Source organism: Monodelphis domestica, chromosome 6, assembly GCF_027887165.1.
Source record: "Monodelphis domestica isolate mMonDom1 chromosome 6, mMonDom1.pri, whole genome shotgun sequence".
NCBI classification, from domain to species: Eukaryota; Metazoa; Chordata; class Mammalia; order Didelphimorphia; family Didelphidae; genus Monodelphis; species Monodelphis domestica.
The window spans coordinates 292859998-292881014 of record NC_077232.1 but is presented as its reverse complement, the minus strand read 5'-3'; the positions used below and the strand labels follow the sequence as shown (position 1 = coordinate 292881014).

General features: G+C 40.9%; 1 protein-coding gene across 1 annotated transcript; it reads right to left on the bottom strand.

Annotated features, from left to right (window-relative positions):
• Positions 1-19498: 19498 nt before the first annotated feature.
• On the bottom strand, positions 19499-20071 carry LOC100022445 (GTPase NRas-like). Its single transcript, XM_056803831.1, has one exon. It carries the CDS (start codon positions 20069-20071, stop codon positions 19499-19501), a length of 573 nt encoding a protein of 190 aa, XP_056659809.1.
• Positions 20072-21017: the final 946 nt, after the last annotated feature.

The window sequence follows — 21017 nt, the reverse complement described above, 5'->3', positions numbered from 1 at the left end:
AGCCTTCTCTCTGCTGAACTTTTCAACCCGAACCTGTTTTGTGGAAGAAGGGAAACCTTTCCATTACTCTTGGAGGTACCTTTTCCACGGAAGAACCCATCTAAAGAAGAGCTCTCTATTTCTGCTGTTAACATAAACCCCGGGTCCCACCACCACCACTGTGGGACATCAAGGCTTGATTACAATGGTTGATCTAGGAAAACCTGTATTTTGAAAGGAGACTACAGTTGATAGCCTGAAAGAAGTAAAAATACATGTAGATCATGCTAATGAGGTATGGATCTTCTTTTATGTTTACACGTTTATAACCTGATTCTTGGCATCATATGCCAATGATGCACATGAAGTCATGACAAAAGTTATTTTTTTCCTTTCTTAAACAGGAATATCATTATTGCCTTGCACTGGAGTCTTTTACTACAGAAGCAGCAGCAAAAAGTAGCAATAATCGCCTCTTTCCCATGATTGTTGGAAGGTATACCTGGTTTTACAAAATATGGAGCTCTGGTTTGCTAAAAAGAGGGTTCTTTTAAGGTAACTCAGCAAAAGTTGACCACACTTCAGAGAATGAATGACACTAGTTTTTCAAGTGGGCAGCTTTGGGGGAAAGCGTTGACTTGAGAAACTTTGCTTTCTCTCTTCAGAAAGCCGGGCAACCCTGTTTCCTCACTGACTGTGGCCCCTCTAACTTGCAGGGATCCCGATTCTTTAGGATAAGACCCAGCATTGTCAAATAGGACGGTGGCAAGTAAGCCAGTTACTTTTATACTCATCAGTCGAGGAAGACTTGTGTGTGAGTGATCTGGCCCTGTGGGCTAAGGCTCACTCCACCTTACTTCAATACAGGTATCAAACCCAATTCCCTAGGGTGAGTGAAGGTCTCATTCTTGGTTCTCTTTTGTCTAGTCTAAGTTTACACTTGGGAAAAGGCATCCTTTGTTCTCTTTGCCCAGTTGGAGTAACAACTTGAGTATCTCTGCTTGCTACCTGCCATATTATGAAAACAGGGTTAACGCTCCTTTGTCTGCCTTTCCGTTGAATCAACAAAAGCTTGGACTAGGTGCAGGAGCTTGCAAACCACTAGGAGAAATTCCAAATCGCTTAGAGATCTCTACCCTTTTACCCCTATCAAAGACTCATGAATAGCAGAAGTTTTCGTCTTCAGAGACCTAGTGTGAGAGTTGACACCTTCAGAGGATGAGAGGTGTGGACCCCACAGACACTTTGGAAACTCTGGCCCTTGTCAAGAGGGGAGGGGACACCGTAAGCGCCCAGAAATCCTTGGGCTGGGGAGCTCCTGAGGGAGCTTCACTGGAAACTGTGGCTAGGAGCTTGGCTTCAACTTGGACTGACTCCTGGACTACTTCTTTGGTGAGTGACTTGAAGCCAGTCATTTCTCAAACCCGCTTCCTTCGGCCTGAGGAGAGATAGATAGAAGACTAACTTCTTATACCCAGAAGTCTTCCCCGCCCGACAGACTCTTTCTCTCCACCTCTAGTCGTAGAGGAAAAGGTTCATTAAAAAAAAAAAATCAATTGTCTGCAGGTGGAGCTTAGCCTTCCCCACCAGGTTCCATGGCTCGGGTACCACGTGCCACCCTCCACTTTCCCAGGTGAAGGGCTGAGTGGGTGGGGTGGGTGTGGAAATGAGAGGATCCAGTTGGAAAGGGGAGTTCTTGGGAGCCTTTCTTTTAAAGCAGCCTTGCTAAGAAAGAGTTAGAGTTAGAGGAGGAAGCTCTTCCCCGGAACGAGGCAGGGTGGGGGTTGGGGAGGGACGGCGGCGGCGGCGGCGGCGGCGGCTTCTGGTTTTCCTCCAAACCGAGTGTTAGCCTCAGAGAGATCTCTTCTAGACCTTTATTTCCAGGATAGAGTTCCTTCGCAGCTCATTTAGTCCACCCCAAAAGGCTTGGGTGTTTTATCTCCTCTTTCCCCCGGACCTCCCAAACAAAATGCTTCCTCTTCTGCTTTCTCCTCAAGTGGGGCCCTTCACAAAGTGAGCTCAAACACCCAGAATTGTGCAAATCCAACCAATTATTATAGTTTCACTTTTTTAAATAACATGTAATAGAATAATGGTAATCTGTGTGGAAACTATTTCTGGTTGTGGTAACTGGATACTCTGGCAGACTAGAGAGCTACTGCTAGGGGAACTTCTGAGGCTGCCTAATTATAATAATGGAGATAGAATGAGAGATGCTGCTGAAGAGATAGATACTGCTAGAGGGGTGCTCTGGAGCTGTCTATTGATCACTGATGGCTAATAGATCAGTATTTTTCTTATCCTCCTCCTCCCTTCACTCCCTCCCTTCTTCCACCCTCTCCCTCCCAGTTTCTTCAGAAGCTTGTGGCTTCGCCCCAACCCCCTGAGTGGACTATGATATTTTAGGAAAAACTTCTTCCTTTCTTTTCTCAGGTAAAGGGTTTATTGGGATAACAGGACAAGGAAACTGAGGTGAGAGGAATGAGGGTTTCCCTAAATCTAAAGTGAAGATTATGAGGGTTTGGGAAGTCACAGCTGTGACAGGGGGACAGTCAGAGAGATGGAGGATAACTATTAAGTCTTCTTTTCTTTCAATTCACAAAGCCACCAAGGTCTCTCAGACTAACTCCAGAAGTACCCCCCAGGGTTCTTCAGCCTGGGACAGAAGCTAATAGGATCAGTTCAGCTTCTTCCTGCTTCAGCCAGGCTTGCCTCCCTTGGTCAGTAAAAACCCAGAGAAGAGGTTTCTTTCTCCTTTCTTGGTCAGTCAATCCCAGAGAGAATGAATCTGTTCCTCCCCCTGGCCAGCTTCAACTGCCTCCTCCTGGGAACATTCAGTTTGGAATCTTCACCTTGATTTTGCAAATCGGGTTCCCAGCTTGGTCTGCATGCAGGCTTGACCTGCAAATCCTCCTTTTCTTCATGCCTCTTCCACAATCCCCCCTTTTATTCTCCAAAAAATGCAACTTGCATTTATCAATGATACTTACCTTTATAATAATTCTATCTATTCTTCACCCTTTGCTATCTTAAATATTTTCTTACCCCTCAAAATAATAACAAAATCCTAACTTAGCTATTCTGTCTACATAGATGTAAGCTAAGAATGGGTTATAGGAAAATGGCTTAAGTAAGAGATTTACATGAACATAGTTTTTTTTACATCACAACAAATCAATTAACAATTTTTCAAATCATCTCAACAATTCCACTAACAGTAAGAACATGAAAATGTCCTATTTCCTAATGTCTATATAGTCACCAAGTAAAATTTCCTATCACTGACAAATGCTAACCTACAATCATAATGCCATCTAACTTCTATACTCCAGACTTCTATGTCTCTACTTTCTTAAGCCTTGGACAAAATCACTAGGCTGTCACTAATGCTAGTAGTTAGAATATTAATAAATTACTCTAATATAGTTAGCAAGTTAGTCAATTAGCAAATACATGTGTACATAGGTTGTACTTAGTACAGATTTACATATGTACATCATTCTAAATTTCTGTGCAAACTCATGCAGAAAAGAAATATCTCTATCTGTTTGAATTTTCCACAGAAAGTCTTATCAGTGTGTCTTGCTGTCATGTAACTATGCACGTTGTGTACTTACCCAATCCATGAGATATCTTACAACAGTTTAATTCAATGTAGGACGTGCATGCATATATATGTGATGTTCACATGTACGACGCATTCTTACATATCCTCATGCTCAAAAATTCCAAGATTCAAAGTTCCAAGGTCCTTCCATGTCCATTCATGTTGCTTGTAGAACTCTTTCTTCCTCCCTGGTCAGCATGCCAGTCTTCTCTTCCAGTCTTGATAGAAGACGTTTTCTTCAAATTAGGATCCACTGGTAAAATCATGTCAGGAACTGGGAACACACGGGAAGATGTATGCAAGTGAGATTTTTACGTGTGTGTGCAAGTAAGAGTGAAAAGTTAATTTGCATGGAAGTAAGATGAAATCTTTGTGAGTGTAGGGCAGAATGTATCAATCATTCTTCATGTCTGCAAGTAAGATTATATGTGTTTTCTTCATGCATGGGGGTAAGCTTTGCATATGTTTATCTTTGTGAATGCAAGTAAGGTATTCAGGTGTTTTTCACAGATGGGTGTGAGCATTATGCATAAGAATAGTGATTTTAAGTTTGCTAATTCTTGTTTCACCCTTCACTAGAAGATTTATTGAATGTTTACTGTAATCATTTCTTGGAGATAAAATATAGAAAAATAATGTATACATTTATAAAAACATTGTTCCTTTCTGTTTTGTTACTGTGTGACAGGCAGAGGCTATGTATAAAAACTATATAGAGGCTTTTTTTCTTTGTGACTGCTACTCTTTCAAATGCATTCTTCCTTTTGTTTTACTGGCTGTATTTCTTCAGAGGTGCTATTCGATTCAGGCGTGCTATCCTTTTATTATTACAACATATGCAGGGCTCTCTCTTCTGTATTCTGGTGGCTTTCATGTGCTTTCCTGTATTTTCAGTAGGAACTCATGCACAAGACTGTTTTTTATTTCTTCTTGGGCTATTCATGTTGCTCTTCATGACTAGGACTTTTTTTTCCCATATGTCATCGGTATGTATCTTCACTGATGACATGATCACATTGTTGTGTTTAGAGAGGTTACTGAAACTATGAAGTAACATCTTCATGGTATACCCTCTCTCTCTTCCTTCCCTCCCGGTAGAGACTGTTTTAGGATGAAGGTTGAAAGATATGGATAACCTTTTTCTTTTTTTTTTTTAGTTCTCATTGATAACTTGCTGTTATAGTCTTGTTATATCAGATTCAACCAATGTGAATCCATGCTTCCCTAGCACTCTAGATGTTTGTGTCTGTCCTAGTTATAAAGTTGGAGTCTTATGCTACAAGTTTAGGAGTGTTCTAGTTGTTGAATTACTTGTTCTTCTTTTGCTGGAATCACTCATTTTCTATGCTATCCTAAGACTTGAAAATGTCAGTTATTAATATTCTTACCTGAAATGTCTAAAAATTAACCACACATAGTTTACTTACTGAGAGCCAGTGAGTATTACCTAAAGCAACAGGTCAGCTGGAAAGCATAGTGGCCAAATAGGTCCCATCTTTAGGAAAAGCTCAAGGAATTATGGCAGTACTTAACACAGTGTTTGGCATTTAATAAGTATGTACAAACTGACAGTTGGAAAGGCAGTCTGTATATCTCTGTGCTCCAGTTTCCAGCCTAGCTATAATATCAATGTTATAAAAATGAAGAGTTTTGAGGACTTTTATAAACTAGTGAGGCCTGATACTAAGTGAGGTGAGCAGAACCAGGAGAACACTGGACACAGTAACAGAAATATTGTACAGTGATCTACCATGAAGGACCAAACTATTATCAGCAAAGCAAATTTCTAAGATAAGCCCAAGGGACTCCTGATAAAAAAAAAAATGTTATCCAAAGCTAAAGAAGCAATTGTTGGAATCTGATTATAGATCATAGTAAGTCATCCTTCATTTCCTTCATGAATTGTTTATTTTATGTTATGTATTTTCAGTCACAACATGAGGAATGGGGAAATATGTCCTGCATGAAAGCACTGGTATAACCTATATTAGACTATTTACCACTGGCATGAGTGAGAAAGGAAAAGAGGAAGAGAATCCAAATTGCAAAATGTCAGGAAAAATTTGTGGAATTTTTTTCTACACGTAATTGAAAATTAAAATTTGATTAAAAAAATTTTAAATTGAGGAAAGAAATGGAGCAGATGACAATGCTGCAAAGGAACCATGCTGAAAGCAGTCATCAATATGATTTTTGTAAAAAATGAAAAACATTTCTTGGGAGGGTAGCATGAGAGGAAGAATAAATAATTTTTTTCATAAAAAATAAGATGGCAGGGTGCTATAGCTGTGGGGTGTTGCAAGTACTTTCAGAGAAGGTTACTATATTACTAGTTTACTTAACTGGTTTACTTTGTTGCAAGACAATGGGAATAGTCTGTAAGCGCCATATATAATGCATCATATATATGTATATAAAAACAATGCATTAGTAAAGCAGGTATGTGTATATATCAATCAACCAGTAAACATTTATTAAGCACCTATTTTGTGCCAGACACTGTGCTAAGCATTAGAGATTAAAAAAAAAAAGTGACAGTCCCTGCCCTCAAGGAGATTATAATCTTATGAGACATATAAACAGACACATAGGAAACAAGATATATATATATATATATATATATATATATATATATATATATATATATATATATACACATATATATATGTATATGTATATATAAAGATATATATGTGTGTATATATAAATGATAAATAGGAGATAATTAACAGTGGAATGAAGAGTGGTTAGAGAAGGCTTTGAAGAAAGGGAAATTTTAAGTGGGGCATTAAGGAAGCCTCAGGAGGCAGATAAGAAGAGGGAGAGCCAGAGAGAACAGCCAGGATGGCCAGGGTCACTGGGTAAAAAAAATGTGTTAGAATAAGGTCTAAAAAAAGACTATAAAGGTTAAAGGAAGCTGGGTTTTGGAGGGCTCTGAAGGCCAGAGTGTTTTTGTCTTTGTTCCTGGAGTCAGTAGGAAGCTATTGGAATTGGGGGGGAGATAGGGAGGAGTCCAGGATGATGTCTAGGTTGTGAGCCTGAGAGAGCCAGAAGAGGGTGGTGCCCCCCACAGTCATAGGGAAGACAGGAAATGGAGAGGATTTAGGGAAAAGGATAACAGGTTTTCATTTTAAACACTGGGGTTTCTGATCTCTTCTAGATGGCCTTTTCAAGATGTCTGAAAGGCAGCTGGAGATGTGAGATTGGAGCTCAAAGATGTCCCTCGTGCCTTTGGACATGACTGCCCCAAGAAAATTTCAGAGAACATATTCCTGATTTCTCTACAAATACAGACTGGATGAATGTTTCTAAAGTGTCCATTAATCCAATCCATTCCATTGACTTCTTTCCATTTAATTCTTTCTCAGTGGAAATGATTTGAAATGCACCCCCTCCCCTTTGCTGCCAATTGGTCCCAGGTTGATAGTGAAACAAAAAGATTACTTTCTTTTAGGCCATCACCCTTAATTCACTGCACAAAGAAAAACCCTTTTGTTCTCCTAACCTATCACCCACCTTTCTTACCAGGAGCCTTTTTCCAGGCATCTAGAAAGGGATTGAAAGGAAAATATTTTAAAATATTCCTTTGCAGGGGGCTGCTGTGTAGTTCAGTGGATTGAGAGCCAGGCCTAGAGATGGGAGATCCTAGGTTCAAATCTGGCCTCAGACACTTCCCAGCTGTGTGACCCTGGGCAAGTCACTTAACCCCCATTGCCTAGCCCTTACCACTCTTCAGCCTTGGAACCGATGCATAGTATTGACTCTAAGACAGAAGGTAAGGGTTTTAAAGAAATGAATAAATAAATAAAATATTTATATGAAATTTCCTTTAAAGGAAAATATTTCTTTTAATAGATTTAGTTTTACCAAAAAGGTTTTAAAATACTCTTCTACACTAGAAAGTCACAAGCCTTTGATGAAGCTAGCCTGTTCTCTGAGAAATCAATAATGCAATAGTCCATCTCGGACCCAGAGAACAGATGGGAAACCTGTTCACTAGAAAGGTAGCAGCATATGGGTGCAGAATGCTGCACGCATCGCATTATTATTGTCTTTTTGACTAATTGTTTTTCATAATCAAGTAGCTGTGTGGTTCCACCTCACCCTCAACAATAGCATGGGGATTTTGTAGTATGGCTCAATGGCAGGCAAAACAGACGTTTCTAGTCTCTTCTACCTCTTCCAAGGGAGATTTTATTTCCTGCCCGGAGTGGGAGCAGGAGATTGGGTCCAGAAGCCTGGCCACTCCGCTCTCCTCAGAGAGGAGGGGTACCAGGTTAGAATGATATCCATCTGCTTCTTAAATACTGTTAGTCGAAGGGATGTGATTTCAAGGTTCAAGCTGGACATCAAAACCTTCCCACCAAATACCAGTTGTATGATAACAATAAATAATAACACATAGCAAGTTGGGAGAAAAAAACCTATCCAAGTCCATAACAAAACAGAAACCAGAGAAGATATACATAGGAGACAATACAGAGGGAAGAAGCTCTCCTTCATAGAGTGTAAACTTGGCTCAGAGTGTCTCAGATCTCCTACAAGAACAAGTTCCACCAAATTCTCCAGTGTAGCAAACTGAGGCCAGAGATGTGATGGCCAGCTCCTCTCATGTCATCCCAGAGGTCTTTCCTTCAGTCTCCTGAAATGGAGTTGAGGCCTTTTATCACTTATCTCAAAGATGGAAACCAGAAGCACCTGAAGCAATGGCAGAGCCCAAAGAGACTTCCAGAGACCTGGAAGCATTCAAAGCTGAAAGAGAACTTTCCTCTCCAACTTGGAAGCCACAAGTGCCCAAAGAGATTGAAGAAACCTGAAGAGCCTCTAGACAACCCCACTGTTCCCCTCGCACAGGCAAAGGACATTGATCTCTATCAGGGAGGAGAGAGTCCACACCAGTGGTCTTTGGGCCTCAGGTTACACTTACAAAGGAGCAGATGGATAGGAATAAAAAATAAAAATAAATTTAAAAACAAAATATTGAGACAGTGAGGTCAAGTGGAAAGAGCTCTGGCTCAAATTCTTCTTTAAGTTGCTGATAACTCAAGTGATCTTGGCTAGTTTCTTCTCCTCCTTGGGCCTCAGTTTCCCTCTCTCCAAAAGGAGGGAGTTGGTCCAGATGGCGACAGAGGTCTCTTCCACCTCTAGAGCTTTACAGACAAAAAGGAAATGAACCCTGCAAGTTTGAGCCTGAGGTGAAGTTGGTCACATTCCCCCTCCCCAACTTGGCCTCTTACCTGGTTCCAAACATTGGAGGCATTGACTGGTTCCAAGGGATGAAGAACTGTGCTCCTCACCACCACATCTGATGGCCAAGTGAGAGAGTTCTTTGGGCTGAGTGATCTATAAGACCCTTCCTCTCCCCCACTCCCCCTTCCATAGGATGTGTAAGCCCAAAGTGCCTTTTCATCCTCAAAGCCCAAGATTTGTAGCCACTTCAAATTTTCAAAAAAGTTTAGCCCTGGTAGACACTGCCTAAGTGGTGGCAGCTTTGAAGGATTTTACTTTCTTCACATCCTTCCCTGACTCTGCCCAGCTGCTTGGCAATAGCAATGACAAGGACACTTTTCATCAAGCTGCAGAGAGGACTGAGACCTAATAGGGCAAGGTCTCTTAGTCCTAAGGAGTCTGAATTTTCTCATCAACAAAATAAACTCCTGCAGTGCTACAGCCAGGAAAGTGCTTTATAACTCTGCCAGACTTGGAGGTATTATCAGGGAATGAACCCCAAGCTTTCCAGAGAAGCCCACACTGAGGTGGAAATATAAACCAATACCCAGACGAATCGTGCCTTGGCTAGGGAAGGGGTGGCGGGGGGTTGGGGGGAAAGAAAAGAAAATGATCTGTTTCCAATGAACAATGTATGAAAATGACCAAATAAAATAATGTTTTAAAAACTAAAAAAAAAAAGAAATATAAACCAAGAGATCTACCAAAATGTCTATCACACTAAACAGCAGAATTACAGATCCTCCACGAATTGCTAGCCTCAGGGCCAGAAATACCTGGGATCAAGTCCTGCCTCTGACATATATAACCCTGAACAAGTCATTTCACCAACTGTAAAGAGTTTCAAACAACTCTTAAGATCCGGAGATGAAGGGCGAGTAGAGAGACAAACAGGTCCAGAATCATTATCTCTAGTCCAATTCTAGGAGGCAATGGAAAGAGCATCCCCATAGTCAATGCCTTGGGTTGGATCCTCAGCTTTGCCACTTGTTGGCCAAATGACAGGGGATGTTCATGCGCCATCTTTGGGACTCAAGCATTAGGCTTTCTAAGCCCCATCTTCTTAGAGATGAAGAATCTCCCAGTTTTAAGGGTATGGGTCCATAATCTAAACTCTATTAAGGACTTGTGACATTTCTTTCCTTGTTACTGCCCTCACTTTGGGCAGCCCCCATTCCCTGAAATGGACTCTAAATTCTGTCCAGGCAGGTACCATGGATTCCATTTCCTTGCCTCTCTCTACAGCCTATAGTATTTGCCACAGTAGACCGTGGATAATTTGTATCTTAATGAATTAGTAAAATGTAGATAAGTGTTTAGATTTATAGCTAGAAAACATTTGTGTCTCCTTCCTCTGATAGAGGAGGAAATGAGGGTCAAAGACAACAGAAAGTGACTTCCCCAACATTGCCCAGACAGCAAGCATCAGATAAAGGATTCAAACACATCTTCTCTGACTTCATCTAATATAACTGTCTGCCCCAATAATGGATAGCACATATAAGAACTGGAAAAGATGGGAATGACAAAGGAAGAAGACATACTAATAATAGTTAATAATCATAACTGGCATTTACATGGTACCCTGATAGTGACAAAACCAATGGGAATGTGTAGACTGTTCCCCACCTGCCCACGGGCAGCTACACTCCACAGCCCTGTGACAAATGCATTCTCATTTCTAGATCTCACCCAGACTCTGCAGGCAAAGTACAGAAGGGAGAGAGGCCAGGAATGGCTGAATAGATGAGACCCTGCCTGCCTGCAAGAGTCTTGGGCACTTGCAGAAAATACTAGAATAAGGTCAGTGGATTGAGTGCCAGGCCTAGTGATGGGAGGTCTAAGATGCAAATTTTACCTCACATGCTTCCTAGCTGTGTGACCCTGGGCAAGTCACTTAACCCCCATTGCCTAGCCCTTACCACTCTTCCTTCTTGAAATCAATACACAGTGTTGATTCTAAGACAGAAGGTAAGGATTTAGAAAAGAAAAAAAAAAAGAAAACAATAGGATAGGTAAGAAGGAAACAAAAAATTGATTAAGTACCTACATGCCATGTGCCACAAGTTGTACTAAGTGCTTTATAAATATTTCAGATCACAGACAAGGTAAAGTAAAAATAGATTTGATTAAAAGAGATAAGGAAGGGAATTACATCTTGATAAAAGGCAGCATAAATATTGAAGACATATCAGTATTTATTCAACATTTATGCACCAAATGATACAGCATTCAGATTTTTAAAGGAGAAACTAAAACTATACTAGTGGGGGACCACAACCTTCCCCTGTCAGAACAAGATTAATTGAACCCCCCCAAAAATGTTTAAAGTAAGGGAAATAAATGAAATTTTTAAAAAATTAGAGTTAACAGATATCTGGAGAAAACAGAGTGATCCCTTTGGGAAACTGGTCTCCCAAATGATCACAGAGGGGTATGTGTAATTAGAAATCTTGTACCTTTGAACCACATTACCCATCACCCCACTCTCCTCCTGTCTGTTATGTACTGGTAGTCAGGATATAAATTCTCCCTTTTTCTGCTTCTCTTCCTCTTCTCTTCCTGTGAGGGCAGCTGTGAACACAGGACTTTTGAGTTTGAGTTTGAGTTCTATTTTTGTCAGATAATAAACTTTATAATACTTCAAGTATTTGACTTCAATTTTAATCTTACATTTATGGCAGCTCACAACTTAAAAAGTTAGAAAGAGAACAAATTAAAAATCCTCAGATAAAAACTAAATTGGAAATCCTAAAAAACAAAGGAGAAATTAATAAATTTGAAAGTAAAAGAATTATTAAACTAATAAGACTAAGTGCTGGTACTTTGAAAAACAAATGAAATAAAGTACTGGTTAATTTAATAAAGAGGGAATCAAATGAACAGTATCAAAAATGAAAAGGGCGATCTCACCTCTAATGAAGAGGAAATTAAGGCAATTATAAGAGTTATTTTGCCCAATTATATGGCAATAAATATGGCAAAAAAAATCTAGGTGAAATAAGTGAATATTTACAAAAGTATAAATTGCCTAGATTAACAAAAGAGGAAATAAAATACTTAATCCCATCTCAGAAAAGGAAATTTAACAATCCATCAAGGAACTCCCTAAGAAAAAAATCCCCAGGGCCAGATGGATTCACAAGTGAATTCCATCAAACATTTAAAGAACAACTAATCTCAATATTATACAAACTGACGAAATTAAGCAAAGACGTCTTGCTAAATTCTTTTTATGACACATATATGGTACTGATTCCCAAGCCAGGAAGACCAAAAACAGAGAAAGAAAACAACAGACCAATCTCCTTAATGAACATAGATGCAAAAATCTTAAATAAAATACAAGCAAAGAGACTTACAGTAAGTTATCACAAGGATTATTCACTAAGACCAGGTAGGATTTATACCAGGAATGCAAGGCTGGTTTAACATTAGGAAAACCATCCACATAATTGACCACATCAACAACCAAACCAACAGAAATCTCATGATTATCTCAATAGATGCCTAAAAAGCCTTTAACAAAATACAACACTCATTCCTATTGAAAACACTAGAAAGCATAGGAATAGATTCGCTTTTCCTCAAGATAATAAAAATGTTTATTTAAAACCATCTACAAGTATCATCTGCAATGCAGATAAGTTAGAAGCCTTCCCAGTAAGATCAGGAGTGAAGCAGGGATGCCTATTATCACCACTATTTAATATTGTACTAGAAATGCTAGCGGTAGCAATTAGAAAAGAAAAAGAAATTGAAGGGATTAAAATAGACAATGAGGAAATTATCACTCTTTGCAGATGATATGATAGTATACTTAGAGAATTCTAGAAAATCAACTAAGCAGCTAACAGAAATGATAACTTTAGCAAAGTTGCAGGTTATAAAATAAACCCACACAAATCATCAGCATTTCTATATATTTTCAACAAAACTCAGCAGCAAGATTAAGAAAGAGAAACTCCATTTAGTCACTCTAGATAATATAAAATATTTTGAATCTATCTGCCAAGACAAACACAGGAAGTATATGAACACAACTACAAAATACATTTCACACATATAAACTAGATCCAAATAATTGGAAAAACATTAATTGCTCATGGGTAGGATGAGCTAATATAATAAAAATAACAATCTTACCTAAATTTACTTATGCAGTGCCATACCTATCAAACTACCAAGAAACCTTTTTTTTTCTTTAGAAAAAATTATAACAGTTCATCTGGAAGAACAAAAGATCAAGGAGATCAAGGGAACAAATAGGAAAAAAATGTGAAGGATGGAGACCTAGTGTTAGATCTCAAACTATATTATAAAACAGTGATCATCAAAACAATTTGGTACTGGCTTAGAGACAGAAGGGTGGATCAGTGGAATAGGGTAAATGATCTCAGTAAGCTAGTGTTTGATAAACCCAAAGATCCCAGCTTTTGGGACAAGAACCCACTATTTGACAAAAACTGCTAGGAAAATTGGAAAACAGTATGGGAAAAATTAGCTTTAGATCAACATCTCACACCCTATGCCAAGACAAATTCAAAATGGATAAATGACTTTAATATAAAGAGTGAAATCATATATTAGGAGAACATAGAATAGTATACCTGTCAGATCTATGGAAAAAGAAGGAATTTAAGACCAAGCAGGAAAGAGAGAGTATTATAAGATGTAAAATGAATAATTTTATTATATTAAATGAAAACATTTTTGTACAAACAAAACCAATGCAACTAAAATTAGAAAGGAAGAAACAAACTGGGAAAAATTTTTGTAACAAAATTCTTTGGCAAAGATCTAATTTCCCAAATATATAAGGAACTAAGTCAAATTTACAAAAAAATCAAGCCATTCCCCAATTGAGAAAATGGTCAAGAGATATGAATAGTCAATTTTCAGATGAAGAAATAAAAACTATCAATAACCACATGAAAAAGTGTTCTAAATCCCTTCTGATTAGAGAAATGCAAATCAAAACAACTGTGAAGTATCACTACACACCTAGCAGACTGGTGAATATGATAGTAAAGGAAAATAATAAATGTTGGGGGGGTGGCCAAAAAAAAAAGCACTAATGCATTGCTGGTGGAGTTGTGAATTGATCCAACCATTCTAGAAGGCAATTTGGAATTGGTTTTAAAAGAATGCATGCCCTTTGAACCAGTAATACCACTACTGAGTTTGTACCCCAAAGAAATATTGAAAAATAGTTGTACAAAAATGTTTATAGCTATGCTTTTTGTGGTGGCAAAAATTGGAAAATGAGGGGGTATCCCTCAATTGTGGAACAGCTGAACAAACTGTGGTATCTGATGGTGATGGAATACTATTGCTTGATTTCTATATGAACTGGAAGAACCTCCATGAACTGATGCAGAGTGAAATGAGCAGAACTAAAAGAACACTGTACACAGAAACTGAAACACTGTGGTGCAATCAAATGTAATAGATTTTGCTACTAATAGCACCCTGAGGGACTTATGGGAAAGAATGCTATCCATATTCAGAGAAAGAACTGTGGGAATAGAAACACAGAAGAATAGCATATGATTTTATCACTTGGTTCTACATATGATTGGGGGTTTTGGTTTTAAAAGATCACTCTATTACAAATATGAATAATATGGAAATAGGTTTTGAGAAATAATACATGTATAGCCCAGTGGAATTGCTTGACAGCTTCCACTGAGGGGAGAGTAGAAAGGAGGGAGAGTTCATGAATCATGTAACCATGGAAAATATTCTAAAAATTTTTTTTTATTTAATATTATTTCATTTGATCCTCACAATGACCCTGAAAGGTAGATGTTGTTATTACCCCTATATTACAGAGGACAGCAGAGACTAATATAAAGTGACTTGCCCAGTCACACAGTTTGTATCAGAGGCTAGATTTTAACTTGAGTCTAACTCCAGACCCAATGCTTTATCCACTGTCTTCTTTTTTAGTTCCTGTCTCAACTTAACCTTCCACTATTTTTGTATTCAAAATCAAAACTACATGAAGAAATGAAGACAGAATCATAGAAACACAAATTGATAATATCATTAAAGATGATAACAATAATGACCATATAGAACAGCACGTGATTTGAATTCTAATAACTGTTAAAGAAAAATGAATCCCAGTATCACATAAATTGTTTGCAAAAATAGCCAGTGATCATGACACATTCCTTTCCTGACACAGATGTGGTCTTCACAGATAAACCAGTGAGAATCAATGTAGAAAAAGTAACTAGAGATTGGCTGGTGGTGGTTGTCCTTCATAACTTAAGGGGAACAAATCAAATCGTTATTCCTGGGTAATGTCTTTTGACTTGTGCATAAATTAGATTGAAGTGAGGCAGAGTTGCACAAAATCACCAGCCTCGTTTTCTCTTCCAGAGTCCTCAAAGTCCAGTGGCAAGACAAAAGTCAAGACTGGCCCTGGCCTGGGATGGGGTGGAGGACCCTGGTTTCTTTGGTCTCTAAGCTCTCCACAGCACCCACTTCCTCTGCTTTCATAGCTGTTCTCATCCACCCCTTCCATGGAGGGCATGGTGGAGGGCTGTTCAGGGAGGACTAGTGCCTCATTGAGAAGCAACTGTGAATGAATTCTCAGCAATACAGTGATCTAAGACAATTCCAAAAAACTTATGATGAAAAATACTATCTCCAGAGAAAATTTATGGGATTCTGAATGCAGATCAAAGCATACTCTTTTTACTTTCTTTTCCTTGGCTTGTGGGAGGTTTTGTTATTGTTGTTGGTTTTTTGGTCTGTGTTTTCTTTCACAACATGACGACACACATATAACCAATATCAAATTGCTCGCCTTATCAATGAGGGAGGGAAGACTAGGGAAGGAGGCAAAGGATTTGGAACTCAACATTTTTAAATAAATGTAAAAAAATGTTTACATGTAGGTAGAAAATTTTTGACGAGACAACCCAACGATCACTTTTAGCCTTCAGACTAAAATATTGCTCTCTACAGCGATTTCCCTAGGTATCTGCAGGAAAGTAGCTAGGGTTATAGGAAGTGAAGGGTGGCTGGACAATTGGACAGGTAGCCAGACTATATATGATCCAATTACATTAAATCCAGATCACATATAAGAAGTAATGAGATAGTCCAACAGATCATCTCATTAAATGATGTATCCTATTAGAGTGAGAGTCAACATGTTACAAGGATCTGTGATCTTCTCAGACGCAGGCTGACACTCTTCTCCACTTTGGCAATTGCTCTCCCTCAAGCAACAATTAGCATTCACATATCACTTTAAGGTTTGGAAAGCAGTACAAAGATATCAACTGATCCTCACAATATCCCAGAGGTAGTTACTACTATGAGCCCCATTTTACAAATGAGGAAACTAGACTATTGACAGCTAATGTTTGAGGCTTCATTTGAACTCAGGCTTTTCTGACTAGGTCTGGTGTTCTATCTATATCATCTTGACCTTTTAAAGTGCCCACTATGTGCCAGGTAGTTTTAAGCCTAAAGGGATAACCAACAAAGGCCTGAAGGACAGTACTAGTCTTCAAGGAACTCCAGGTCCAATGGGAAATGCAAATAAATAAGATCTCAATGGGATAAATTGGGGGATAAATGCAGAGGGAAGGGACTACCATTAAAAGGATCCTAGACAGACTTCTTATAGAAGGTGGTATTTTAGCTGAGATTTAAAGGAAGTGAGAAGGTAAAATGAGACGAGAGTATTCCAGGCACAGGGGACAGTCAGGGTGTGGGTACAGAGTTCAGAGATGGAGGACAGTGAATAATAGCAGCAAGGAGGCTCCTTCCCGAATGGGTATAGCCACAAAATTCTGTGGGACTGCCCAAGATGAGAGTCCTCAGAGCATAGGCATACAGTCCCTTGTGGGGTACACCTGAGAACTTTCCAACTTGGCATCAGTGAAACATGGCAGATGAGAGAGCTCTGACTCTTCAAGGTATGTAACCCCCTTTCCTTCTTTCCCCCATGATGAACTCCAAGATGGGAGGGACTCAAAAGTCATCTTCTCTTGCCCACACACTCCCAACAAGAATGCCCTCCTCAAGTTCCCTAATTGCTGCTAAAACTTTGGGGCTTCATTTCTGAATGATCCAAACCAGCAGCTTTCAGCAAGCCCCTGACAGCAAAATGGAAACAGTCAATTTTGATTCACTGACATCATTTACAAAGCAAGGAGAAACTTCCATTTCTACAAGGCTTCCAAGTATGCCTAGCATGAGGTGGAAGAGGGAGAGAGATGTCAGATACAGATAAAGATAGAGAAAGATGAGCTAGAGATGATAGATATAGGAGATGGGGTCTTGATCTATAGACAGATGATGGAGATTAATGATGGAGATGATAGGTAGAGAGAGATGCTAGAAGTGATATATAATAGAGATGATAGATTAATAGAGAACTAAATAGATAATGGATGGGGACATTTGGGGTGTCCAGGGAGGGCTCACACCTCTGGTGTGAGGGTTTGCTGAGTCCATTTCAGGGCTGCTCATCCATTTGGGGGTTCTACCTGCATCCTAGCTCTCACCTGTGACTTTAAAAAACCTGTAGCACATACAGCGGCCACACCCTGGTAAACTGCTAAATAGACAAGTTAAGGGTAACTGATAGGTCCCAAATCCATTGGGAAGTTCGGGGGAGGTATGTGAAGACTTCCCCTGGCAGAAGGAGTAGAGGAGAACAATTTGTTCCATCAGCCACAAAGGTGGCTGAAGCAGGTGCTGTGGAGAGCTTAGAGCTTCATCAGACATCAAAAACACCAAGATTGTTTGACTGGAAGAGTGAGGCTGATGATTGAAATCCATTTCACACATGAGTTGGCATCCCCTGAGATGTCACTGGTCCTCTTTGAAAAGAAGGAAGAACAAATAAAAGACTATAATACATCCATTGATCTACAAATGTAATCTGATTGATCTTCCCAATGACTGTAAGATAAGTGCCATTGCCCCCATTTTAGAGATGGGGAAACTAGGATTCAGGGATTCTTAGATTTACAAACTAGCACTAGAATTGGATCTGGAATTGAGAGAACATCTATCTAGGCCAATCCATCACATCTTACTGCTGAGTATAAAAATGGAGATTTGAATCCCAGACTTCAATCCCCAGAAGTCCTTGCTAGCCCCCAGAATTCCCTCTAATCTCCCTGAGTGTGAGATCACAAATTATTATTTAAAGGAGCTCTCCGCCTACTGAGCTCTCTTCCTACTTCTGCTTCCAAGCAGACGGGCCTCATGTGCTTTCTTATTTTGTATTTTTAATCATCAATAAACCTCATAAAATGTAATACTTATAGCAGAGAAACTAATTTTTACCTGCCACAGTTTGGCGATTTTAATATTAACAGGAAACTTGAGTCTCATGGTCCCATAGCTAACATACCCTTGCCTTCCTAACTCCCAAGCCCAACTCTCTCTCCACCAGGCCATATTGCACTCTTATTATTCCTATCCCAAATGGAGTAGCCCCTAAGAAATCACCAACATACACTTACAAACCAGCAACCTTTATTTGTAACAAATCTTAGTATCCTGAAAAAAAGAGAAAGATTTGTACATTCTATAATAAATCTTTGACCAAAAAAAGTAGCCACCTTTGAATCAGAGCACAAGAGGAAGTCCCTGTAAAGATGAATCAATCCCCCTAGCCTCAACCTGAGTGGCTTTAGAATCCTTAGCCCTCTCTGAACTGAAAACTGGAACAGCATAGCCCACCTGCCCTTTGTACCAGCTCTCCCAAGGTGGCACAGAGATGCACTGGCTAGCAGGTTCCCAGGGGGAAAAGACCCCCCTCTGACCTACAGCTATGAACACTCAGAGCCTTCCCTCAACTTCTCCTGGAGGCTACAAGGCACTACCACTTACAAGGGATGAGGTAGCTGCTAAAACATAAATAAAAATAAATACTAATGGTACTTCCATCCCAGGCTTCCTCTAGCCAGAAGACAGGTCCATTCTACCCCCTATCCCTCTCTGCTAGGGAAAGTCTTTGGGATGATATGGAAGTCAAGGACAAGGGTCCATACAGACACAGCTCAATATGAGCAACACAAAAAAGCACCCCTGAATCTTTGGTCTTAGAGGCACAATGGGAGGCTACTTCCAAGCATGGCTCGCCAACACTCCAGATGAGGTTCTCTGGGTTACATCCTGGGCTGCTGCCCTGGCCCCAGACAGCAAACCCACCGAGCACTAGGGCTAGAGGGAGAATCACTAGTCTCCACCCTGGCTTCTAGGGTCAGGGTCTCTGTGAGGGGAGCATGATTTCTGGGAAAGAGTCCAAGAAAGAAAAGGCCACCCCCTCTTCTTGGCCCAGACAGGAGCTGCTGCTGAGGATGGTGACAGATGGGGCAAAGAGGCCAGGGGCCCTGATGTTGATGAAACCTGAGTAGTCACTGAAGGCAGGCATCTTCTCCAGGCTGATCAGGATCCCAAGACAGTGAGATGTAGTCATTCCTTCTCAAAGGGTGGAGTTATTCCTTCTCTAAAATGCCTGGGTGGAGAAATGCTGATGAGTCCACCAAGAATGCTCTTGGAGAGAATCCTGGTAAGGCTCAACAGGAAGATGGCCCCAGAGGAATCCAGTGAAGAGCAGAAGAGGATGTGGTCCAGATGGAGGCTTGGAGGCTGAGGGCTTTCTGAAGGGTGGGTTTAGTGGGGTAGGAGTACCCCTGCTTACAGGATTGTGCAATGCTTGGTGCCACAGCCCTGGTTCTCTCTAATCTCAGGGTAGCCCTTAAGCTCCTCCTGGGTTCTCCACCTCCGAATCTCCCGGACCAGCTCATGGAAGGCATGCTCTACACCTCGTCCGGTCCTGGCTGATGTCTTCACAAAGGGAACCCGGAAGCTCTCAGCTACCCCTTGGCCCAGTGCGGGGTCCACCAGCCATTTGGTCACATCAGTTTTGTTGGCTACCAACACCATGGGCACCCGGTCAGTATCCTTGATTCTCTGCAAATGGTCCCACACAATGCTCACGTGCTGGAAGGATTTGAAGTCATCCACTGCATAGACACAGAGGAAGCCCTCCCCCCAGCGTATGAACTGGTCCTGCAGAATGCTGTACTCAGCAGTGCCTGTGGTGTCCAGGATGTCCAGCTGACAGGGTTCCCCATCTACCACTGTCTGCCTCCGATAGGAGTCTTCAATGGTGGGCTCATACTCGGTCACAAATCGATTCTGGAGAAGCTGGAGGGTCAGGGCGCTCTTGCCCACAAAACAGCTGCCCATCACCACCAACTTATACATCTTGGCTATGCATTTCTCTGGATCACCTATTAAGGTATGGACAGCAGAATCAGAAGCCAGGAGAGCTGGAAGGGCCACCAGAGATGTCTGCCTGGGTTCTTCCAAGGCTCCAAGGAGTTAGCCCATTCCCCTGGAGGACAGCTCTCACAAGAAAGAGGATTTTTCCAACATTCAACCTTTTTGCAACTCTCCTCCTTCAATCATGTCCTCCCACCCCACCCCCGGCTGTTCTGGGGCCAAGCTGAACTAGGCTCATACCTCTTCCCAATGACAGACAGCTCCCAAAGGCCCCTGGCTCTAGCTGACCATCTCCAAACAGTCCTTGGGACTCTCGGGCTTCCCATGGGCTGGCCACTCTTCAGGACTCTCTCTTGGGCCCTTCTTAAAAAACCCTGGAACCCAGAACTGACCCCAGGGTCACTTGCAGGGGGCTTACAAGGGCAGTGGGATGCCGAGGACCTTATTCCAGCAGGCCATTCCCCTCCCCATTAATGGAGCCCAAGAGTGTGTGGGTTGAGTTCCCTCGAGGTTCAACACCTCTTGCATGAATGCCTCCCTAGAGTGAATGGGTCACTGTCCCTTCAGCATTAACGTAGCCCTGGAGGGCATGGACTCAGTTGCCTGGGGGTAGGAGAAACACCGCCTACAAGGGCAAGAGTCCCAAGGGCTGTAAGGCCAGCACCTACTACGTTAATATTTCCCTACCCGCCACCCCCATTGCCTTTAATATTGGCCTCCTCACTGACCACCCAGATCACTTTCCCCTACCCTGAATAGCACGACTGGCCTCTACTTACCGTTTCTGAATTCTAAAAATACCTAGACATCTAGTCTGAAACCACAAACAACTTGGACCTTCGGAGAAGTACAAGTTTTAGGAATCACGCCTCCCAAGCACTGCCGGGGGTTTCTCGGAACCCCACCCCTCAAACTAAAGGCTCCTGGG